Raw genomic sequence first — 25,537 nt, 5'->3', positions numbered from 1 at the left:
CCCACGCAGCCATCAGAACTCAAGATTTTAATACATGTAATACTAAATATTAAATAAAAATACAAATAAATCAATGGGACGGTTGTCCATCTTTAACGAATTGGAAATAAAATCGAAAAACCAACCAAAAGGTGATATTTCTGCAAACTTTGGCAACTCGTACAAGCTGAAGGAAAAATGAGATTGGTCTATACTATAAGCCGATGGGACCATGTAACAAAATAATTTGACTACGCTCCTTGAAATCGTACTTTTGTATCAAACCTTAAAAGGTTGAATTTATTTTCCTTTTCAAATCTGCACTTTGGATTTTGTTGTTATTTTTATGCTAATACACATTTGCATTTTCATGAGCAAAGATGTGATGTCATTCAAGGCACTCAGCGCTGCATCGACTTGTGTACAAAAACTCAGTGCTGAAGTTTTTTAATATTTTGCCACAGGAAATTTCCGTTTCTTCGGCAAAACTATTGCAAACGTAAACGTAAAGGTCTGCTTGCACTTCTAAGTTTCGCAGAATAGCTTTCAAAGAGCAAATTTGGAGTTCAAAACTTGAACATGAAAACACGCACACTGAACAGCGCCCTCAATTTTTAATGTCAAACAGTAATCTTTTCAGTACACTTAACTCAAAAAGGTTTTTTAAAAGTTTGTTTTCATTGAAGAAGAACGTAAAGATGGGCAAATTCATTGCATGGATGGTTTGAAAGAGACAATGAGAGCGCATGCATTTCAAAGAAAAAGATTTCTATCACATTATCCTTAAAATGGTGAGAAAATAAGAGAGATTTCTCTGAGTAAAATGTCTTGCTGTTTATTTTTGGAAACAAAGTGTCTACAGTTTGCATTTTCATAGTTGAGATTTACACCCATCACTTTTCCAGTATGTCGTATGATTTGAAATGACAATTATGCTACTTTTCTTTTCAGTTCTCAGTGAGAATGATGCTTTCTGTTTTAATCATTCTGTCATCCCTACAGCTCGTCTTTAGTAAAGGGGCGAATCGCTTTTTTTCATATTCCTACATGATCGTTCTGGTGTTCAGTGGATATAAAACTCGCAGGCAAATTTGGCTATCTTACTTTGTGTAATTACAGTAGTAATACTGAATCCAGTAGCGCAGTGAGTCTTAGCTGCGCGACGATACGGAGTTTTAAAAAAATGAAGGTTAAAAATTGAGCTGGGTGCTTTTCTTTTTTGCAGCTTTATAAATGTTTGGTCCTGATCAGTATTTCCGAGGTCTCCACATGTAAGCAAGCTGCGGGTTGGTAAACGCCGGGATTGACGTATACAAGATGCTGCTCAGCTGAAAAGCAATGCCCCAACTGGGGCGAAATGTCCAGGGGCATCCGGGGGGAGGGCACCCGGGGGCACATGTTATTTTTTTTTTCAAGGAGGCACCACAAGAAATATGCTGCAGCTGCATATGTACATAAAGTCAACGGAGATTATTCACAGATTTCCAATGGGGAAGGGGGCATCCGGGGGCACGGGCATCCGCGCCGCTGTGGGGGACATGAGTACCCCATGCAACCCCCCTACAGTTATGCCACTGCTGAAAGAGAGATCTTCGAGAAAGCCGCTTGTCGTGCACTGGCAAATTGAAGAATTGATCCTTATTAACTTATTGGTTCAGCCTGAAATCTCTTCATTACGAAGCAAGCGATAAAGCTATGCTCGTGCGTGTATTTCAAATACAATATTGAATACTGTACCCTTGTTTTTAAAACAACTGAAGTAATGTTAAGATTTGGAAGTGAATGAAGTCCTCTGCACGATGTAAGGCGAGTTGTGCATGTGGTGGCATAATTCCTGTTGATGGCAAAGTTTACTTTTAAGAACCAAAGTCCATCGGCTGGGAATCACCTGAGTCGGTTGAAATGTAAACAAGGCACCAATTACGAAACCCTTATCGCGCATGGCTCGTGACTGAAGTCAACAATCCGCCCCTTTCGGGACCCATCACAACACAGAGTCGCAGACTTGGAAATGGAGATGGCGTCGGCCGCAAGCAGAACGATACTGCTCCTAGTGGGCGTAATCTTTGGTCTGATGCCTCACCCCACCGTGGGGCATCTCTGCATAATATCCCCTCACCAGCGCGGTCCACTTGATGTCTCGCACGTAAGTGAAGACCTTACACAGAGGTGTCGAATAACATTAGCAAGTCAGTCATATTGCCCCCAAATAGGCTTAGCGTTACTATGTTGAGAGAGATGGTGCAGAAATATTACTCTACGCCTGTGAAACGTGAGAAAGCTTGACAGCCACTCGTTCGAACAACCTAAAATAAAATTCACCCGAAATATGATTTTAGAGTAACTTTGTAGCCAGCATCTTTTAATTGAGTTCAATCGAGAAAATGACACGCTGCATGCGAATACCCTCTCTAAGCAATTTTAGTTTAACACAGTGGAGTTTTGCTTAATGCCCCACTGCAATGAGAAATTCCACTATTCCAAATGCGCATGTCCTAAATGAAGCCCGTCTGAGGTCATTTGGACGCGCGTGCGAGGTCTCCCTAACCATTCCTAATCCTATTAGTATTTTGTGATCCCACGGGGTTATATACAATAAGAGGTGCCATAATCGGCGCCACCAATCATAGACGTATTGCAATGAATCACGAACGGCCATAGAGGAGGGCGGCTACATCCAAAACTGAGCACATGGTCTGAGAACTATTCGTACGAGAGAGGTTTTTTGGACGAATGAAGATTTTTCTGCAGCTAATCCTTATGAAATTTGAAAGTAAACTGATTTTGTGGACGTACAGAAATCTTGAATTTCGTGAGGGTCACGAGGTGGCGCCGTCTCTTTGCGATTTTAGATTTCTTTCCATGGGCCCGTATCAGGTATTGTGCAACCCTCATGGCAACAACAGTTACAATGACACGCGAGTCAACGACCACCTTTGTTTTCAGCATGATAAGATGGCCTCTGGTGGCTTCAGTCGATACAAAATCACTGCGTGTCCAAACTTTTTAATATTACGTGATTTTTTTTTAGTCTGGAAGTCACACGTGCTTCCGCCATGGCGCCCCCTGTGGTGGCATCTCGCCACAACAACCACTCACCACGTACATCGGAGGCTCCACTATCTTCGTTACCTTCCAGCAAAACTACAACCACTACGATGTGGGATACCCCGGTAAGGGAATACAGGAGAATGGCTGGTCAGAATTTGCCTTCTACGTTCTGTCTTGATAATGAGTGTTTACGTAAATAAGGAAGAAACAAGTCTAAAAATTGTGTTTAGCAATCGAAAACGATCTTGCCACTATTTGTAAATACATTTAATTACTACACATTTGGCGCCCAGTTTCTTAGCAACATTATTGATGTTAAATCTGACGGGCCCAACACTCCCCCTCCGGAATGATTCCCAGATCGTTTTAAAGGGTAGCTGCAATCAAGTTATTTTGAAGCAAACCTTCAAAATGCACCTTTATATCTCAGTTAACCTCATTTTCAATTTTTTTCCCATGGGATTTTACTGTCTTTTTGGTTCCATGCTAATTAATTTACATATTCACGAGAAAATAGTGATGTCATCTGAGAAAGAAAGCCTCAATGTTGCATTAAATTGTACACAAAAATCTGGCATTTTCGTAGATTTTGCTGGACTAAATTTTCCCTTTTTCACTAATTTATTGTTGATTAAGTGCAAATCAATAAGCAAATATCAATCCCTTTCTCAGAAATGTTTTCAGGACGTAAACTCTGGGTTAACAGTTTTAACACAAAAACCTATGCACTGAACTATGCCTTCCCTGAATGGCATCAGCAGCGCCCCCAGTTGTTTAGGAAAACATGGGTAATTTCAAGTGTTTAAAAAGTTTACTTTTCAATGAGTGTAACCAAACAGGAGTGAAAAGGAGTTTCCATACTTTCTTACATTGAAGAAGAGTACAAACATAATTGAAGTGTGTCGAAGAAAGATTCATTGCAGCTACACTTTAAACAGAAATTAGTGCGTAAAATATCATTGTTAGAAAATATTGCCCCAACTTACAAACTTTGCGTACACGTTTGCCTCGGTAGTTGATGTTGTAACTACAAATACACAATCAGTTACTCAATATGCTATACAAAGCTAGAACTTACAAACGCACATTTTGTTGGTGACTTTGAAACGCTTGGCGGTAGCAGGAAAGCCAGATATTTTACCAGTTTTTGGCTTGCGCGCGTAGCTCTGAGCACGCGCACAATTGTGGAAAAGGACCCGTTTCCCTGGCGACACTAAGCGTCTGAAAGTCTCCCATTTTAGAGCATACAGAGGACTCCAGGGTGCAGCCTAAGACAGTATGTGAATCTTTGGTCTTCCAGGTTATATGGACATAGCACTTGCCACCAGCAGTTCACCCGATGCGCACTTTGAAATTGTCGGTGTCTTTGGCGACGTCAATGAGCATGCACAGGACCATCAGCAGAACTACTCATTACCCGTTGTGAGTGATTAAGATTGAACAGACAAGGGACATTCACAAGGCAGTCAATATAGATCGTGTTCCCCGAAGCCATTCATTGAATACTCTATATCACATTTCGCCGACTGTGAAGAATGCGGTTTCTTTTCATGTTGACAATAAGGATGACATTTTTTTCGTCCATAAATTGGAACCCGAGAACATAGACAGTAATTTGGAAAGTGCCTCTGTTGAAGCACATTTGTTCCAAAACATCTTGTGTTTTGAAGAATATTTTACAGGTATTACCTAGCTTTCGATTCAAAATGGCCGACATGTGAATAATGTCAATGCAGGACGCCGAGCGAGGTCTACCCTTTTGCATGGCCGCACATCGACCTGCACGTGCATGATCTGTACAAATTTGAAAAAGTACTTATGAAAATGAAGGCCTGTTTTCCTAAATTTGCATGAAAACCTAGGAATGTTTTACCGATATCAGCGATATGAATACATAATTTTACGAGAGGTATACCGATCTTGAAAAAATGTGTCACAACATACGCCTTATTACTGAAAACCTCCGTTGGCTCAGCTTGTCATTACGTTTGTTAATACATATTGAAAGAATATAAGATCGTTTCTGGCGTTTAAATTTGGCTGTCCTGACGGTTTTTCAGCTTTGACCTAGCTTTCCAGACTCATCATTTATTCTCTATCACAATTATGACAGGGTAAGAATCAAAATGCAAAACTGACGACTTTCAAATATTAACTCGTTTCAAAAATGTGTTCAGCCTTTTTATCAAGGCTGGTTTTACAACTGTTCAAAGATCACTTAATTTATTCGTTATTTGTAAATACCCTCAGACAATTGATACTGCCCGCTGAGAGGTTGCGTAAATCACGCGCTGGCACCTGTATACGAGACACTTTAATCAATTCTGATTGGTCAAGAGTCTGTGTGCACGTGGCTAGACGCGCGCGTGCTAAGTCCATATAATGAGATTTTTTGGCCAACTCACACAAGGAATATACTATAAAATGGACGGGGTTGTTCGAGGAAATAAAAGTAAAGTTCTAAAACAAAATCGTTGGAAATCCATCACATATTGACTCTTTTGACTCTCCGACTGAACAAGTTATTTATGAATGGGAATAAATTATCTGCTTGGCCACTCAGGAGACTGAAGGCTGATAATGCTCTCACCTACGGCTGCGCATATCTATTCCGTTATTAATAATCAACTGACTTCTACTAAATTAAATTCTTATTTATCCGTTTTATTTTTCCAAACACCGATATCAGCGTCACACTTTTTTAATGAAAATTGAAGTATAACATTTAATGCATACATGTACAAGTAAAGATTAGCAAAGAGATATTACCCAACATGTAGTTACTAAAAATGAATCGTGTAATCTTGAATTTGATTTCTTGCTCTTAGGATCTTCCTGATATTGACTGCTCCAACTGTGTGTTGCGGGGCCGGTATGTGGCTCACAAGCCTGGTGAGAGGACTTTCTACCAGTGCTCAGACATAATCATCAAATCCTCGCGGGCGGTGAAGGCCACTGAACTCCAACGGAACCAGGTCTACCGACCGCAGGGCCATACAGAGCCCATCCGTCCACCGTCGGTCCCCGCTGCCAAAATTCCTCGATTTCTGCGAGCGGGACCGTACGCGCCCCTGCTGTACGGTTTTGCCTGGGACCCGGAGAAGTCCGGGAGTGTTTTCGTGACGGTAAACACCGTCACCGGTGAAAAACAGAAGATTTCACCCATGTACTTTGGTCTGGGCTCGGGCATCCAGTATGGAACCCCATCGCCAATGTGAGTCTTTTCCCATAATGTTAGCTTTGATGGGAACTCTTCAATGTTGCTTACATATTTATACAAAATGCGCGTTTTTGCCAACTAAAATACCCGGGGTATTATTTGAAGATTGAGGGCGCCATTGTTTTAATATCACTTCAATAGGCACACACTTCCAACTTCAGAGAGCCTTTTAAAGTTCTGCTCGAATTATTCACCGAATGGAGGGAAGCCAAAGGATCCAAAAACCAAACGAAATAAAAACAAAATCCTACTGCGCATTCACCGAGTAAAAACAAATAATTGTTGCAAGCCCAGGCTGACACATCAGCGGTAACACCAAACCTCCAAAAAGACGAAACATGTATTTGGATCACGAACAACGCGAGGAGAGGCATTGGTTTAACACCAGATAATAACTAACACAGTTTTTATATAGCGCATCACACAAAGGTGTCGATGCGCTTTACAAGAAACAACAATTAAGAACAATTAATGGAACAAGTAAGATTTGAGAACTGTTTTGAATTCATTTTCGCTATTGATAATTTGAATATGGTGAGGAAGAGAGTTCCAAAGCGATGGTGATGCAAGCATGAAGGAACGATGTCCTTAAGTCTTAGTGCGAAGGATCGGTGTATCGAACAGCAATGTTGAGCTAGAAGCATGCCCTCAGAATTTGCAATGACCCTCGAACTGGACCAAGAGCGGGTACAACTTTCCTAGCAACTGAGGCTCGTTCGGTTGGAAGTGCACTTCAGTGGTTTGACGAAAAATGCACGCGTTAAGGCCGGTTCAAACTTGAGGCCAATGCGGAAGCCAAGCGACTTTGACGTCACGACAACTTTGCGGCAAAATTTCGCTCAAGTTGAAATGTGTTAAACTTCTGCGAATTTGCAACACGGATATTTGATCCGCCGTCACAATTTGCGCTTGTTTTTGGTTTTGTGCGAAGTATGAACTGGCCTTTGCGGTTGTCGTCGCCACCAACAAAAGGAATGGTCCCCGCAAACCTGGTTTTTTTCAATTGCTGAGGGGGTGCTCCTCCCCTCAGTGGATACGGAACTAGAAATTGAGACCTGTGGCATGCACTTTTCCATCCGTTACCCATAGTTGATTACAAGTACAGAAACTAGACCTTAGTGCGGCAGTAGATGCCATATGCAGCAAGGTATGAGACGGAGAGAACCCCCCCTGCTTTGTGTTGGTCATTGTCTCGCAGGAATCTGGGGAATTCCTTTCAGACATCTTGGGGGATGTGTTAAGTATAGTCTGGAATGTGTATAGGGATTGGACATGTGGGGGGGTACCCCTCGGTCTCATTTCTTACTGGGTATAGTAGATGCAATGCACACTTACATTTCCGCTTACAGGGCACAATCGAACAAATACGTCATGGACCAGATTGCTTGTTTCGACCGGGAGATGCCGTATCTCAACCTGCTGGAACACCGCAACGGAGGTCTTGACGCTGTCCCCAACAAGCTGCTTTGGATTGACATGGTGACGAGGGAGATCGCTGGGGAATACGAGCTGGATACGCCTAACCATTTGCCTATAATCAGTCTAGTACCCTACCTCAGGCAGTTGTACCTGGCAGTTCAGATAAAGGAGATGTACCCACAGTCAGGTTCGTGTATAATTGTAATCAGGCCCATTTTCACGGCGCTCATAAGGTTGCAGACATAGATTATACTCCCACTTCAAAAAAATTTAGAAAAATACAGCTTCTTGGGTGTTCAAAACTGAAATTAAAGCTCACTCCCTCCTATTTCTCCTTTTTGTTAATTTTTAATTTTGAAGATACTTCTCTCCAGAGATATTCACCTCTCAAAAAAGTCAGGAAGGTCCATCGCCATTCTCAAAATTGATGCCTGCACTCCATTGCAGGATTAGAGATTTAGGGATTTAGACAGGGCCCCGTTTGGCCTATACTTTCAGGAATACCGGGGTACAAGCTGGCAGTCCTGCTGATAGTTTCCAACCTCCTCTTTACAAACCACCCAGTCCACGTGCCACGAAGTTCTCCAACAGCAGAGAAAAAAATACATTTTGAAAAAAGCAGAGAACTTAACAACCTACACGTTGTGATTAGGTTCGTGCAGGCAATTTTGGGCCTATTTACTAGCCTGCATCCCTAAGCCCACGATTTCACGCTGAAGTTGAACTTATTTCATATGCCGTCTCAAGGAAAGCGCCATCTAGGTTGAAATCGTGATTGCGTGATTGCTTTGGGGAACACACGACCTAAAGTGGAATCTGTAACTTAAAATGCATGGAAAAGCGAGAGCTGTTCTGAAAATCTGTCTTCGGTCCATTTTTAGACGATCAACAAAAAGTCAAAATTATTTGGCCGGGCAGCAAACATTCTTGGTGCTCCTGACCCAGAGGTTTTCATTTTTAAAATGGTGGTCATAATTGCCTCAAGATATCATCTTACCAATTTTACAAGACATCAACTTCAAAGTTTGGGCTCGGCACAGAAGAAAGCATAGCAGTGATATTAGGAAGAAAGACTGCTATTTTAGGGATACAGAGGCTCAAGTTAAGATTTAGAAATGTACTTGTATTCAACCCTAAGAGCTATAGCCGTGGTTGTTGTGTTTTATTCTATACCCAGAGAACTTCACCTTCTTGTATGGCACTTTGAGTTACATGGGGCACTTTGAACAGATCCTCAACACCAGCCAAACGCCCGAGCACGACTACGTGAACTACCTGTGGGCAACGCTCAACTACAAGACCAAGGTACACTACATGTTGATCGGCAACGAGAACTCACCGGACGCACTCAAGGCGAAGATCTACACGCTGAACGTGGCATCGAAGTGAGCTGACTAAAAAAAAAACCAAAAAATCCATCTTAATCCAATCAAACCAAATCCAACCAAACCTAAACCGACCCAAATCAAACTGACTCAAATAAATCAACCAAGTCACCCAAACCAAACCCAACCCAATCCCACCCGAAGAAACCAAACCCAAACCAACCCAACCTAACACCACCCAACCTAAACTAAACCACTCCAACTCAAACCAATTAAACCAAACCAAACCAAACCAACCGAAACTAATCAGAACCAACCAACCCAATCGAACCAAAACAAAAAGCAAAGCTGAGTTCTACCTCCCCAACATCAGTGGTGGCGCTGCACCCCCATTAAATCTCCAAAGAGTGGCATCAGTCCATCTTCCGAGGTTTTCAGGTTTTTTTCTGTTTCGTTCGTTGGTTGGGTTGTTTGTTGTTGTTTTGGTTATGTTTTGTTTATTTATTTTTTCTTTTTTTTTCAAAAACAAAGGTACAAAATATACTTGCATCTTCAACTACATGTTCTGGCACTTATATAGCCATTCATCACGGTCCCCTTTGGCGCAACCAGGCGTGGTGGCTTGGGCATGAACTATATTAAGGGATACCTTCCGGTCCAAGTCCCCGCCCCTGGCGACAAATCCCAGGTGTGCCACTGTCTCCAATCTTTATAGGATTACGCATTGTCACGATTGCGCGGACGTGCGAACTTCGGGCCCGAGAGAGTCCAGCACGTCGTTTTAATTTGAGTTACCGATTTATGGATGGGCATTCTAAACTGTGTACGAGTCCGCTGCTCAAACAAAACGGACGATAGGCCACAGGGCCCACGCGACGGTCATTCATATTCCAATGGAAAGTTTGAGCAAGCTTTGCGCCATGAGTGCACACTTGAAGCAAGATATTGGACGCAGAGCACTCCCCCCCCCACACACACACACACATCCAAGTGTGTAAACGCCTTCAATCATGGACTCCCTATTGTTCCTCTTTTGTTCATACGTCAACTTTTTTCGGAAGACCTCCCATATGTTTTATACACGTTTTCCAACCGTGGACTCTTCGGCAACCGTGGACCCTATTGTCCCCTATTGTTATAGGTCCACGATTTGAATGTGTATACAAACGCACCCACCCAAGTGTGTATTTGCCTGCAACTGGGGACCCCCTATTGTTCCTGTATTGTTTGTACTTCAACTTTTTTGGAAGACCACCCATATGTTTTGTACACAGTTGTCAATCGGGGACCCTCTGTCAATCGGGGACCTTATTGTCCTCTATTGTTCAGGGTCCCCAATTGCATGCAGAAACAAACTCACATACCCACCCCCACACACTTTTGGGTTGGTCATTATTTGATCAGAATCTCAGGAATTCTTTGCAGACATCTAGGGGGATGTGTTAGGTAACAATACTTCAGGTTGTGTATAAGAATTGGAATGGGGGGGGTGTACCCCTCCGCCCCATACCTTACTGGGTATTTTAGTGCGGGAACCAACGTTCGAAGGTACGCCCCATTAAAGGACTGTTTCTGTGTTCAAACGGGTCCTTTCCTGTTCATCCAAGCAGGAAACCCAGAAGCATGCATGTGTATTTCGATTACAGAAAGCTGAGCAGAGTCAGTGAATGCGCACAACACCCAAAATAATTAAAGAGCATTCCCAGATTTTCCCAATACACATGAAAAGTCGCCAGGGCTTTGGTTGAATATTACAGTTCAGTTCTTCTGTGACAGTGTTTTTACACATTTCCTTTCTGATTAACTATTGACAGAGATCTGACAGTTAGACAGCTTGATGTGAGCGAGTATACGATCAGTGCCATTCAAGTCTACGAGAAAACAGGTCAGACTTCTCATTCTCGTTGTATAGATCAAATTTAGTCGGCGCTCTGGAGAAATGCGAGATTGTTTCAGAATTGCTAGCTCGTCCCTCAAGAGAAAGGATGGTTTCGATTTTTTCCCAAAAGATTTTTTGTTGTTGTTTGTTGGTTTTTTGTTGGGCCGGACGATGAAGGCATGGCTGCTTCAAAAATAATGGGTTGTATTTATCGCTGACTTTTAGGTGAACTGTTCGCCATGTCACCGGGTCTGTTTGGGAAGCCCTACCCAGCCTGGACCCTCGTTACGGTGGATCCCAGCACCGGCGCGATCAAGAAGAAGTACCCGGTCGCTCCTGCTGGTAAGATGTTGAAAGTGCGCTTGGGTTCCGTCAATTAAACTCATTTTCTGATTGTCTATGTCGATGTCGGCATGTGTTAGTCATGATAAATGGAAACTGATCGGCCGCGATGCTCCCTGTGTCTATTTACGTCGATAGGAACCCGGGCTTTTGACCGAAAACCTGGCCTAAAGTATACCTGATAACCTCTTCCATTAAACATTGCCATCCATCGTTCTGATATCTTGTGTCCGAATCAGGTTGCCAGCTCCTTCTATCGTCAGTGAACTGAGGTGAAGGGCTCTTGCATATCACGTGGCCGCATAGACAAATACCCTTTACTTTTTCAATCACCCGACTTCGGAAAATGGCATAAAGATTTGTATGGAGTTACGAGTCAATAGCAAAACAAACCATTTTGTTGACACACGATACAGTTGGTGGAGCTGTTTTCTGTGAATAGTTCTTTGTTCTGGACACGTAAATGGAATGCATGCATAATGCCCATTCACTGGCTACTGTGTGTATTTTAAATTATCCCTTACGTCAAAGTGCAGGCCAACACTGGTCGCTCTAGACGTCTGGTTTCGTCCTTAATTACCAAGGCTGTCTCCCAAATGACGCCAATCGTCTCCGTAGCGCAAAGCTGCACTCTCGTTACTCCTAGTAGAAAAGTTTATTCTGACTTGTTTAAGTAACGAGCGATAAATTTGTATCTTGCAGAGTGTCTTATATTCCTACCTGTAATTTAAAAGAAATCTAACATAATCACATTTGATTTATTTTGTACAGAGGCCTACAGTGGCCACATGCAAAACACTTTTTTAGTAACTGTCTCGCTGCAGCGAGTTTCTTCGTTGAAGGTCTACCTCGCCGCAGCTACTTACATATTTCCTTGCCGCAGCGTCAAATTGACATGCTGCGAATATCTCAACAGTCTTATAAGTCCTATCTAGCCTTCCGTCGTTATAAAATGTATCCTTAAGTGTGATTTTTTGTTTTTGTTTTTTTGTTTTTGTTTTTTTTTTTTTGGCACGTGGCACTTATTAAACTGCCGTGATTTTGCAACTTCACTAGTACAGGAAGAAAAACTCGAAACATTATTCCGTTCTACGTAACATTCTATAAATATTCCCTCAACAGTTTTGCCAGCGTATACAAGTGCTGAAAGCATATGAACATAATCGTCAGGATACCTTTATGAGGCACTCCATTCGTCACCTTGAATATGATACAGCGCCTTGGTCATAAAAAAACGAGCCGGGAACTTTTCCATCTGTCAGAGAAAGGATCCTCACATTGCGTTGATCAATATCGTCTGTCATTACGTGTGAAAAGATGCACTATTCTGCTGCCATGGTTCCGGTGATTTGAACTTTCTATTTACCGAGACCTGAGGATTAGACACATTTGGCGGTGCAGCTGGGTGCTGAGATGAAAAATTCACGAAACGCAATTGAAAATGCATCAAAAGGCAAACAAGTGAAAACGGTCACTTTTAAAAAGCGTGAATCACATATCAATCCACTCCAAAAGAGTGGAAATCACTCCAAAAGAGTGGAAATTACTCCAAAAGAGTGGAAATCACTCCAAAAGAGTGGAAATTACTCCAAAAGAGTGGAAATCACTCCAAAAGAGTGGAAATTACTCCAAAAGAGTGGAAATCACTCCAAAAGAGTGGAAATCACTCCAAAAGAGTGGAAATCACTCCAAAAGAGTGGAAATCACTCCAAAAGAGTGGAAATCACTCCAAAAGAGTGGAAATCACTCCAAAAGAGTGGAAATCACTCCAAAAGAGTGGAAATCACTCCAAAAGAGTGAAACGCACTCCAAAAGAGTGAAAAGCACTCCAAAAGAGTGAAAAGCACTCCAAAAGAGTGAAAAGCACTCCAAAAGAGTGAAAAGCACTCCAAAAGAGTGAAAAGCACTCCAAAAGAGTGGAAATCACTCCAAAAGAGTGAAAAGCACTCCAAAAGAGTGGAAATCACTCCAAAAGAGTGAAAAGCACTCCAAAAGAGTGAAAAGCACTCCAAAAGAGTGAAAAGCACTCCAAAAGAGTGAAAAGCACTCCAAAAGAGTGGAAATCACTCCAAAAGAGTGGAAATCACTCCAAAAGAGTGGAAATCACTCCAAAAGAGTGAAACGCACTCCAAAAGAGTGAAAAGCACTCCAAAAGAGTGAAACGCACTCCAAAAGAGTGAAAAGCACTCCAAAAGAGTGAAACGCACTCCAAAAGAGTGAAAAGCACTCCAAAAGAGTGAAAAGCACTCCAAAAGAGTGAAAAGCACTCCAAAAGAGTGGAAATCACTCCAAAAGAGAACCCCTAAGAAGGATAGCTATTTTGCAAGTTGTGCTTTATTATTGTTCCTCAGCAGAGTAGAAAATAATTACACTCTTTCGGGGTTTTTTTCAAGTTTGTAATTAAGTTAATTAATTAAAGTTACTCTTTAATTAAGTGTAGTCTTCACTCTTTTGGAGTGGTTTTATACGGACCCTTTTTTTTAGATTGAGGATTTCACTCTTTTCCTTTTATCAGATGACGGAGATTTATTCATGTCCAGCTGCTGTGTGGGTCATAATATCCCAGTTTTCGGATATGCAAAGGGTAATCAGTGGACACCATCAGGGGGTTGTGTCTATCTGTCTCTGAAGTTGCAGATCTGCAGTTGGAAAAGTCACGAGTGCATTTTGTGATTGATAGTTCAATTGCTTTACAGGAGTATTTCAGCAATACTATGGCGGGACCGTCTTCAACATAGACCAAGATTCCGGCGTCTTGTACTACGTCCTGCGTATCGCCAACTCAAGGAGTGACGTCATTGCTTCCGTCTGCCTGGACACCGGTAAAGTCACCTTCTCCAGGCTCACTGACCTGCGAAACATTTACAACTTGGCCTTCTACAAGAACTGAAATCACAATCACAATGCGCGAAATTTGGAAAGTTGTGATTGGCCAACGCGTTGCAAACTCTTGGGGGGCGCACTATTGTGAATCGCCCGTATTAAAACTGCATGTTGGATACATGTGTGATGATAAGACCCTTAAAGACCATTAACTCTTTAGTAAATGGACCAACGATTTCTATTTCTATCGTTATAGGGATTGTCATTTGATTCAAATAACTAACATTTAAATAGCTTACGTGTAATTTTCCCATAACGCAGTTGGTTCATTATGATAATATTCTCTACCTCAAAGCTTCCCACTAAAGGAAAACTAAGTTGAAATACGGAGCTCTTGAAGTGCCATCCGACTTGCTGACATCCAGATATATTTTATCTCAGGGAGAAGACATACTGCAAGCATGAAATCGACATCCTGTGTTAATTCATAACGAAATTAAGCCTTTTTCATATAATTTACCCCAAGATAAGGACGTCCTTATTAAAGGAAGTTGACATTGGGATGGCAATTTCCTGATGATAAATTATCACAGGATGGCGACATCCCACTTGCAAGGTGTCATTATCCCGTGATCATCATGTCGCGATGTCGTCAACCTGGGGTACATTATCTCAGGGTGTCATCGTATTTCAGGATGTCTCCATCCTGTAATAAATCATCTCAAAACGTCGACTTCTTCTTTCGGGATGTCTCCATCCTGTGATAAATTAACCCAGGATGTCATAATGCGGTTATAAATCAACTTGGGATGTCAACATCTCTTCTGTTATAATGTTGTCATCCTGAAATAAAATACATGTGGGCCTTGTTTGTTTTGCACGAATCTGGATAACGATCGGTGATCCGTCACTGGTGGTTTTCGGTCACAAAAACTCACTTAATGGTTGGTGCGAACCAGCGTTAGGATCACTGGTCGAGATTTGGATCCGTTTGAAACAAACTAGGCCTGTATATCAGGATCCCAATACATTGGATGGCACTTCCAGAGCTCCGTACACTGCAAACACTCTGGTTATAAAATCAAAACTTGTTGGTATTATCAGATGACCACTGTACTTTAATTTTAACTTACTTTAACACCGCTGGTGATACTTTTCACTCTTATAAGTGTTACAATGCAATGGAGGGTGTTAAAAGTAACACCAAAATGTTTAACACCAGTGAAAAGTGTTGGAGTAGTCCTCAAATAACACCGGGGTCTTAAATTTAACACCACAGTTTTTGCCGTCTACCAGTATTATACGCTGAAGCCAATACCGAACGGGTTCTAATACAATATCGTTCAAGTCCATGTACTCTTAATATAATATCTAGATTTTACGACTTTAACACTGGGACAATCACTCCACCGAATTACATTCAAACTTGTTTTGGCCCGTTCCGCATCTGTTTGGTACTTTTACATCTCTATGCAATTTCCGTGAAAACTCTCTGTAACATCCTCAAACATACTTGCGAGGCGCCATGAAAGGGGGTCTATGAAAAGACACCTCAAGACTTCGTTGTGACAAAAATATTTCTGAGGGCATGCTTTGAGTATACTTTGCGCCTCTTTGTACGTGCAAAAAAATTCACTGCTAAAACTGTGGTGTTAAAATCAACACTTTTTTATGTTATCAAATGACCACACCATAGGGTGTTACTTTAACACCGCCGGTGTTACTAAGCACACCTAAGTGTTGTAATGCACCAGAGGGTGTTAAAAGTAGCACCAAATAACACCAAAAATTTTACAACAGTGTTGGTGTAGTCCTCTGATAACGTTAAGGGTGTTAAATTGAACACCCCAGTTTTTGGAGTGTGTCTCCACGTATTGCATTCAAAAGTAATTGAATGTCGATTCAATCTAGCAGTTGCTCCCTGCAGACTTTCTGCACAGTGATCCGTTGAGACTTTTCGACAGACATAATGGCCAAATAGCTAGCTATAGGCCGTTAATTTGCCTTCTCCTCGAGGAGAAGCTTTGACACCTCGTGGGCGCAGACATTTTGAATTCACCCGCGTTTTTGTAGAACATAATATAACGAGATGGAACGAAGTCTTAAGTGTGTACTATAAATGCAACACACAAGAGCAACATTCGAAAATAACAAATACCATGCTCTCTGTTGTTCAGTTTTAACGTATCTGCAACATGATCCCACGTGTTTGCTTTTTTTACACTTATCAAAGCTAAGCATTCTTTCTCCGATAACGCGTTCAGACTTTTGGCGTAACGGTTTTGCTGTATGACGAATCGTTTTAGAATTCAAACGTACTTATGGAAAAGCTGTGCAAAAGCCGTAACAAAATCTCAGTTTTCTATAGGTTGGAGTACAAATATGGATGCGCCCGGCAGGCATCACTTTGTAAAGCAAGTTAGCGCCCGAGTAATTATATATTGCTCCATGGCGCATGCACAGCGCGCTTATATTGCTATAACTTATGAGCGATTCAGATAAAGGGTCTCCGAATGTTGCCATCAAACGGGATGGCCTTTTCACTTTACAATCACCTATACGCAGCCTGTATTCATTAATCGGTGTTATATAAAGCTGTCGTTGCTCAAATGAAACTACACGTGTACCAATATTTGAAAGGTGGGTACTGCAAAGGGAGATGTAAGTGAGAGGTCTCTTCCCATGTTATCACCCGTTGATTATCGTTCAATAGAGGCACTACAGAATGTGCGCTTGAATCCGCTGATTCCCTTGGTTCTGATATTGTGCTAATTGCTCCATTGCAGCCACGTGATTGTCAATAAAATACGCAGAGGGACACCAAAACAAGGTGGCGGAACAAAATATATGAGCAGATTTATTCAATTCGTGTAGCGTGTGCCATAAGATTAGGAAAATTATTTTCCTTTGTGACATATGCGCTTTTATATACCTAGCTCTAAAGCATTCATTCACATTGAGGTCTCGAGAGAAATTTAAATCAAACGATTATTTTCCAACTTTTTTCATCAAGAGGTTTTATGCCAGATATGTTTTCCAATTTCCCCTTGAATTTCTTAGTCCGATATATTCTTAATCAAATACTCTTTAATCATCAGAAATGGTTTCCTTCATATAGTGCCATGGCAACGCAACACATTTCACTAAAACAAATTAGAAATGAATACTCATGAACACGTCTGAAAAATGCAAAATGAAAAGTAGAATAAAATAGAGTAGTAAGCACCCCAAATTCAAACATCACAATGAAATGCAATACTTACGTCTGAAAAGGGGGGATTCAATTACATGTATAAGATTGAATTGTTCCTCTTCGCTTCAGTTTTGTGACCGGGGACATAGGCCCATCTTGGAGTATGCATGAGCGAAGCTTCGACAGTGCCGTATGAACGAAATAAATTCTGCTGGATCTGTTTACAATATATTATGAAGCTGTTATGCAAATCCACACTTTTGTGCTGGCAAGAATTTATCATTTAAAAATGCATCCCATCATCATGATAATTATATCGGTGTACAAAAATGTTTTATGGTCCATCAGTATAAAGCTATGCATCATTTTCGGTAGCAGTGCTACACCAGCCGTGTAACGTCATGCTTCATTATTTTTACTTTGTGGTTCAACTTTGTAATGATGCAACTGTAGTCCTGGACAAATTTTTGGCACACGCGTTGATAGCCATACCCTTTCCAGGTTCCCCACTCCACAGGTCAATATTGTGATCTCGAGCTGAAGGGCAGACCGCGCAGTGAGACCCAACACTGAGAGGGGACCCGGGGTTGGGGGCCCGACAAGATTTGGCCAGGATTGGGTAACAAACCACCAAGCAATCCAGGGCATGGTACCAATTTGTAGATCAATTCAGTCCTCACTCGTGTCGGTACAGGTTGCGTCGTTCTCTTAAAAATGTATTTAACCATGACGTTTGAAAGGTTAAAATTGTGGTGTTTATAAAAATTTTAATCACGATATAAAATTAGACCACGACGGTTGAACTAGTGCCGAACAATAACTGAACTGAAAATAGAACCCGACGTTTAGCAAAATTGAATGCCGAAGTATAACAAATTCAAAACACAACGTCGACAGAAGTAAAAAGGTGACGTTTGAAAGTTGAATGATGTTTGAAAAACACACGACTGAGCTAAGCCCAGTCCTTGTTGGCGGTTATCGTTTTTTTTTATTCCATGAATCGATTGTGGTCAAGAGTATCGAAAAAGACAGAAACAAATTTAGCAGTTGAAATTCTGCCCGTAGATGCCAAAAAATACCGACAGTGATTTGACTCCGTGTATATTCATGCTTAATTTATAGTTCCTCTTCCAAACCATCTGTGCCTGATTGAACTGTGCGTTCCCGCACAGAGCCGCCAATAAAATTTAATTTAGTCCCATCTGTGCGATTTTGCCACTGTGATGGCCCGTGACATTTAGATTCCGTTTTAGGGAACCAAGTTTTTGGATATATTTTTCCTCTTCTAATCTAAGGCCCTAAATGGCATATCCATCAACAGAGATGTTTTATTTTTCAATAGGCTAGAGATTTGTTTTTGGCGTTTACGTTCTGTATTACACAAGTAGAGGAGTTTAAACATACAGTAAAAGAGTTTAATCGAGAATACATTCTCCAAAATGTTTTCAGAGGGGCCAAAATCCGACACAACATCTACACAGCCCTAATTTCTGAACTTTTAAATTTATTATTGGCCCCTTGCGCTGGCAAAGAGTTGCGTGTTTATACTTTAGCAAAACTAGACACTGCTATAACGTCAATTGAACTTGAAATCAGCAAAATCTGGACAGGAAACTTCATTGTTAAGGTTATTCCCGTGTCAAATTTACACGGTTGGCAAAACGCGCACGCACACACGTACCAGACCAAAACCTGCAAGCTACATGTTTACACCCGTACCTAAATTATCAAACGATTGCCCTGAATTCGACTGAACTAAATGTTCACGTCAAAACTGAGATTCTTCACAAGTTTTGATAGCAGATTTTAAAAGGGGCCATCAGCTTCCCACGAAATACAAAATCCATTTTACCCCCCAAACAATGTACCATTTTAAGTAAACGATATTACTGGAAACCATGTCGAAAAAAATCTGTAATGCCTGTATCTTTCGTTTATTTGGATATTATTGAATAATTATTGAATAACTTTTGTGAATGAGACTCGAAGTTCTTCATGGTGAAGGCGTCAAATTAAGTAATAGATTTGCAGCAGCATCATGCGAATTGTGAGGTAACCACACACACTTTTGTATCATATGTGGTAACCACACATATCCACAAAGATATTTCGCGCGTTGCTACCGCAAATCTATGGCTTTAACTGACTTTCATTAAAGTGTATAAAATGGCCAGCCAAATGAACCAGAAGGGTTTTAGCGTACTGTCAACTGCCATTCAGCCATTCTACCAGCTAAAAAACCGCTTATAAATAGACATCCAAAGCGCGATGAAGGCCATCAGTGAAGCTGAGACATCCTTTTGTCTTAGCTGCCCTTTTAGCCAGCATGGCAAAAATGGCGATGCACCTTTAATGTGTGAACTGAAAAACACTACCTCATCAATTCTTTGATATACTTTGTCGTGATGTGCAGTTACTGATTTAAGGCGGGGCAAAATATGCAAAAATGTCATTTTGAAGAACTATATCTCTTTAAATACAATAATGTGTCAATATTTTAGTCTTTTTTTGCCAAAATATCTTTCACTTTTCATGAACTACAACATGTTGTGCGGGAGAAATGTTTCAAAACGAAGTAATTTCAAAGAAATGCTCCCCTAACCTTGTTGAAATGAGTCATTCTCAGGAACTTTGGGGCAAGCAGTAAAGGATCTGTTGTCCGCGGATTTTCTGGTCACTCCTGCGGGTTTTGAGCGTGTACACGGCGACAGGTTGCTCGCACTCGGCCGGCACAGGCACAGCCGAAAAATGATTGTCAAAGCACGCCTCGACTGTCAGCTGGTTGTGTAGCTCCACTTCACGGGTAGCGTTAAGATGTGTGCATTGACGAAACGGCTCGTCTAGCTCTTCTGTCATAGGACAATGAAAACGCGTTCGTGATTTTAATAATTAAACGAAGTTTCCTTTTTTGTGCGGGGGGGTTGTTGACGATACAGCCACAAGGTTGAGAAAAATACTAAAAGCAAATGTTAAGTACTCCAACAATGGTATTAATGTTTGTCTGTCTAGTGTCGTGAGAAGTTTGAACGTTTATGAAAGTTTCTCTCCTTTGAGCTTGGAGAGAAGTCAGATGTTCCTTTTCTGCGCAGTGCGTCTGATACGCGCCTTGTGGTGAAGAGGTTCGTTTTCCTTCAGCTCTGACATTAATACTAAAACTGGATCGATGGACTTGTGGGTGCGTTTTGACTACAGTGTACTTCCTTGCGTAGAACCCGGCGATGTATCTCTTAACGAAGACATCTGTCTTGACAAGGATAACTGTAAATCCGTTTTAGGTACAGGCATTATCCAGGATGTAAAGTTAAACGAGGCGTGTTCTCCCAAAAAACTGGTGAGAGAAAATATTTTCTCTTTTAAATATAAAATCTCAACCGATGATAGTGACCACTTACAGAATGTGTCTCTGCAGTCGACATAGGTACATTTACTCTGAGCCACGGTCAGCTCTGAGCCGTTCAAACCGCACTTTTTCAGGGGCTGAGTGCACAGCGGCCACGGTTCAGTCGCGCGCCCGTAGAAACGCGTTCACACGTTCACTTACCCTGACTAAAAGTCATGTCCCAGTTCTGCTCTCCGCTGCTGACTGAAATGTGGAGACTAGGATTGGAGTCTGTAGAAAGTTCGAACGCGTCTGTCGTGAAAAATACCAAGGGGGCAATTCATCTTCTTGAAAAACTGAAAAACACCCATTGACCTTGGCGTTTTTTGTGTCTTATTCTCTTTCTGTAGACGTTTTCAATCACTGACAAAGAAAACAAGCCGTCGCAGAGCATTCTACTAAGTGTTCAGGGCAACACACAAAGACTGTTCTCACCGCACACTCTCACAAATCCGGGGTCAGATTGACCCAGAATTGGGTCCCATTCGGCGTGACCCTTTTCTGGGTCAAAATATGATCCCCTTTTCGGGTGATATTTTACCCTTTCTAGGTCATATTTGACCCTTTCTTGGTCATAATTTGACCCGGAAAAGGGCCATGCCGAATGGGACCCAATTTGGGGTCAATCTGACCCAGGAGGCTTTAGAGTGTAGCCCACACACATATGAATTTGTGGTACTGACACATCTTCCGCTATGAATGCTGGAAGAATTTTTTTTTACTGTCCAAGGACCTGCTACTGGTATTTGTTACCGTTTCCCTGGTATACGTGTACTTCCACTGGTGGATCAAAGGGGACCAACGGTGGTCATGCCTCAATAAAAAGGCTAAATTAACTCTTTTTTTCGGAGGGACAAAATAGAGAAAAAAACAATTTTTTATTTGCTTTTGTTTGTTACATTTCCCTACATCTCGAAAGAATATAAAAGTCGCCAAATTTAGTCTCGATTCCCCAAAAGGCTAAAGAAGATTACATTAAAAAAAAACTCAATTATTCTTGAGCAACAAAGACAAATCCTCCAAAACGAAAATTTGGCCCTCTATCCACCCCTTTTGATCTTCTTTATTTCACTTCTTTATTTTGAATCAGCTCAAAGCAGAGTTCAAAGTACACTGCAAAAACTGGAGTGTTAAATTTTAATACCTCTGGTGTTAGCAGAGGACTACACCAACACTTTTACTAGTATTAAAAATGTTCGTGTTATTTAGTGTTGCTTGTGACATCCTTCAGTGCATTGTAACATTGTAGGTGTGTAAAGTAACAACAGCGGTGTTAAAGTAACACCATATGCTCGGTCATCTGATAACACCAAAAAGTGTTGATTTTAACACCACAGTTTTTGCAGTGCGAGGTCTTTTCACTGCCCAAAAAAGAAGTAAAAAAGGGCATGGGCGTAGTGGGCGAAGGGTCATATCCGGCCTAAAAATAACAGAATATTTAAAAAGGAAATTAAGGAACAAAGCAAAAGATAGGGGAAAGGAGACGTAAGCGAATGAAAAATCACCAATTTCATTTTTAGAAAAATCGAAATTGACCCCATCTCACTCTTAATGAGCTTCCAGTTGATGAGAGCTTCCCCTCCCCCCGAATTTTTTCGTCAAGAAACAAAAGTTAACTTCCCCCTTGAAAAAATTTCGGGTGGAGAGTCGACAAAGCCAGAATATCTTCACTCATTCCCTTATACTTCTGCTAGTTCCAGCCTTGAAGATGCGCCAGTTCGTCCTTTGATTAATATAAAGTAGTCACTTGGCCGTGTTTCTTTTTTTAAAAAATGACTACGTCTCTGGTAAAACTACTGAACTGCAACGAGAGCTCACTCACGTCACACCGAGCTAGGGTATTGGCGAATGATTGCAATAAAAACAGACAAGAACGTGAAACCTCAAATGAGAAAAGAAAATACCTACACAAATACTTTCGTCCATATTTGTGAACTGTGAAGCAGTGCATACATGCTGTTTCGGCGTCATTGCAAGTCAGGTCAATGACAAAAGATCCCTGATGAAAAAAAACAGTTTTTACATTTAAATGGCCTAATTTACATCAACTAAATATGTATTTTTCAAGTGTTGCCTTGGGAGAGGCGATTTGGGTTATCCGGTTTTGTAAATGCATCAAACCTAAGTCTGGTCAGGGACTTGGCTATGGCTAAAACCACTGTTGTTTCACGTCCGTCACCAAGAGGAGCTGTGGTCGGCCACGGGGAACAAGGCTAGGGCACGGTTGCATTGCCAGTTATCAACATTCATAGTGAATTACAATTGGAGCCATTTTCATGAAAACAATGGTGGCGACTACGAACAATGAGGGAGCTGCAACGAGTGGCAAATTGGCGAATAAATTTCACAAAAACAAAACCGGTAAATGGCGATATTTCTTAACAGAATTCGTTGTAAATACTTGTCTTCGTTAGAAAATTATCACATTACATTGCATATGGAAACCAACATCTCTCCTAGATTCCTCCTAAACATTAAGTACTCTTCCTATCTGCATTTTGTGCTTGAGTTACATGAAGAACTACACAAAAGTCGAATAGAATTCTATGTGTTATATGTATCGAATTTCACCACTCCAAACCCTTTTACTGTTTGATGGCTGAACGCTTTCTCCATGGTAGATGTTTGAGTATGGATACCTGCAAGTTAGAATCGAGGCTTTATATTAAGGAAATTCATTTGAAGCACTCTGGTCCCTATTTTTGGGAATTTGCCGTCTCTCTAGGAAATCGACATGCAAAAAAGAAATGTTCGACGCTCCCACTTTACAAGGTTTATTCTCTATTCTGTAAAGCTCTACAGCAGAGATACCTCTTTCAAGTGTTGCTATGTCGTGCCTGATTGGAATTAGTGTTCAGATACATGATTTCACCCGCTTTTTATTCTGTTAATCTGGAATTTCGACTGCTCGGACATGTCGGACGAAAACGTTAGCGCGACAATTGGTCCCGCAATATTCCTTATACCCAGCAAGAAATGAGACCGAGGGGTACCCCCCCAACATGTCCAATCCCTATGCACATTTCAGACTATTGTTTCTTAACACATCCCCCCAAGATGTCTGAAAGGAATTCCCCCAGATTCCTGCGAGACAATGTCCAACACAAAGCAGGGGGTTCTCTCCGTCTCATACCTTGCTGCATATGATATTCCTTCAATCCGTGTCGAAAATCGGCCGAAACATCTGGGCTTTTACAAAGTGTGTTATTCGCATGAGTCCACACTTTAGCTTTCTCACGTTACATGACTTCTGGAAAACCTGTAGCAGACATTGTTGCGCTAAATGTCAAGGAATGCGTGTCACTGAGCTCCTGGCATGCAGCTACAAATAATAATGACGAATTAATCGCCCGTTTTGACAACGAATCTAAATCCAACAGGCCTCAACTGATATGCATCGGGCCAGCCAGTATTTATTCAAAAAGGAAAAAGGGGGCGTTTTTATATCTCAAGATTCGAGAAGGTAACATGTTGCACATTCGATGGAAAGCCCAGGCGTTTCATAACGAGCTGCCCAAAACACGCGCATGCGCTGAAACTCAATACGCCAGGTGAACACATAGGCCAAAGTGCAGTGTATCATCCTTGCAGGCGCGTAGCCAGAGGTTCATTCTTCCGACACGATAGTTTCCCCATTCAGGCCGTCGCATTTATTATCTCTTTCAATCTTCCTAATTCATGGCTTTTATAATCCACCTGCCCTCCCAAATATTGGGAATCCCAAGATTCCTATAAAACTCAGGCCGTTGCAACCTGTCACTATACTCCTTGGCTGAACTGCCTGCTGCCTTATTTTATTGAGAAAGAAAAGTCTCGTTTACCATATCGGCGTCTTCGATTCCTTCGATACCCACTTCTACGTCACCTTTTCCCAAGCCGACGAGTAGCAAGCACACGACTGCGATTTCAAACATGGTGGAGCAATATCACGACATAAGCTATACAGTGTGTGCTCGCTTAAGTCGTCCCCACGCTGTTGAAGCCTTCAAAAATAATTGTGCATGTTCAGTTGGAGTTGCGGGTCCTCTTATATGATCCCGTTTCAGATGACAGACAACAGTCTGCGTATTCTAAGGGCGTGCATTTTGCATTTTAACGAGCTAATTAGCCTAAGTTATTTTCCATTCGAAGTGAGCTGGCATTCAAATCTCATGAACAATGCAGGCCTACCCCTAAAGCTACCTTTTTGTCAATTAGTGTCATTTTTGTGTTTGGTGAAAACTGAACTTCTTAAGATGCACAAATTTTAAGATGCATAAGATGCATAATGCATTTTTTCATAACTAATTAAATTTTGGAGTAATGCAGCAATATGGATGGATTAAACTTATGTCAAACCCTTTAAAGCATTTTTCTCCGCGCTGAATTGACTAAGCAAGCTAGGGTGTCAATGCAAACGGTTAACAAAAGTAAATTGTCCATGAACAAAAAAGGGAAATGTTATAGCTGATTCAGAAATTTTTCATTACAGTGTCGATCGACCTAAATTCCTGGCATCCATTTTGGGCGAACCTTTTAATCTTTCTTTCCGTTCATTTTATGTTTCTACGTCTGGCTGGTATTGGAGCTCAACCCAGAATGAAATCAAAACTGTATTGATATCACACATTCAGATGCACGATACCTGCGATATTGATTGTTCACAAGCTCATCCCGCCAGGGGCATAAATTCGATATTCCACACCAGTCAAAATTACAATACACATGAATTTTATCATCTACGCAGCCCGGTTTATGGGCAGTGATGTTTCGCCGTACACTGATGTAGTGTAACCGATAATACAAGAACTAGTGTGACCTATAGTACAAGATCTAGTGTAACTATAGTACATGAACTAGTGTAGCCCATAGTACAAGAACTAGTGTAGCCCATAGTACAAAACTAGCGTAGCCCATAGTACAAGAACTAGTGTAACCTATGGTACAA

The 25,537-nt window shown here is 41.4% G+C and overlaps 2 protein-coding genes across 3 annotated transcripts; one reads left to right on the top strand and one right to left on the bottom strand.

The window, feature by feature from the left end:
- The first annotated feature begins 1,939 nt into the window (after window positions 1-1,939).
- On the top strand, window positions 1,940-16,882 carry LOC110983045 (uncharacterized). The gene is made up of 9 exons (XM_022241925.2): window positions 1,940-2,125; window positions 3,011-3,152; window positions 4,331-4,452; window positions 5,859-6,244; window positions 7,600-7,856; window positions 8,847-9,054; window positions 10,809-10,879; window positions 11,099-11,215; window positions 13,912-16,882. Exons 1-9 carry the CDS (start codon window positions 1,991-1,993, stop codon window positions 14,103-14,105), a joined length of 1,632 nt encoding a protein of 543 aa, XP_022097617.2. The 5' UTR covers window positions 1,940-1,990; the 3' UTR covers window positions 14,106-16,882.
- On the bottom strand, window positions 16,865-24,629 carry LOC110983044 (uncharacterized). Of its 2 annotated transcripts, XM_022241924.2 has the most exons (5): window positions 24,432-24,629; window positions 22,519-22,609; window positions 20,773-20,862; window positions 19,834-20,080; window positions 16,865-17,448 (listed from the first exon to the last, which is right to left on the bottom strand). In XM_022241924.2, the coding sequence occupies exons 1-4, from the start codon at window positions 24,522-24,524 to the stop codon at window positions 19,854-19,856; spliced, it is 501 nt and encodes a 166-aa protein (XP_022097616.2). In that variant the 5' UTR covers window positions 24,525-24,629; the 3' UTR covers window positions 16,865-17,448; window positions 19,834-19,853. The 2 variants fall into 2 exon arrangements, with proteins under 2 accessions (XP_022097616.2, XP_022097615.2); XM_022241923.2 differs by lacking the exon at window positions 16,865-17,448 and having other exon boundaries at window positions 19,145-20,080.
- Window positions 24,630-25,537: the final 908 nt, after the last annotated feature.

This window comes from Acanthaster planci, linkage group LG10 (assembly GCF_054643075.1).
Source record: "Acanthaster planci isolate LZ-2023a linkage group LG10, COTS_SCS, whole genome shotgun sequence".
Classification (NCBI taxonomy): domain Eukaryota; kingdom Metazoa; phylum Echinodermata; class Asteroidea; order Valvatida; family Acanthasteridae; genus Acanthaster; species Acanthaster planci.
The sequence above is the reverse complement of the archived record's forward strand: the minus strand, read 5'-3'. Positions and strand labels throughout refer to the sequence as shown.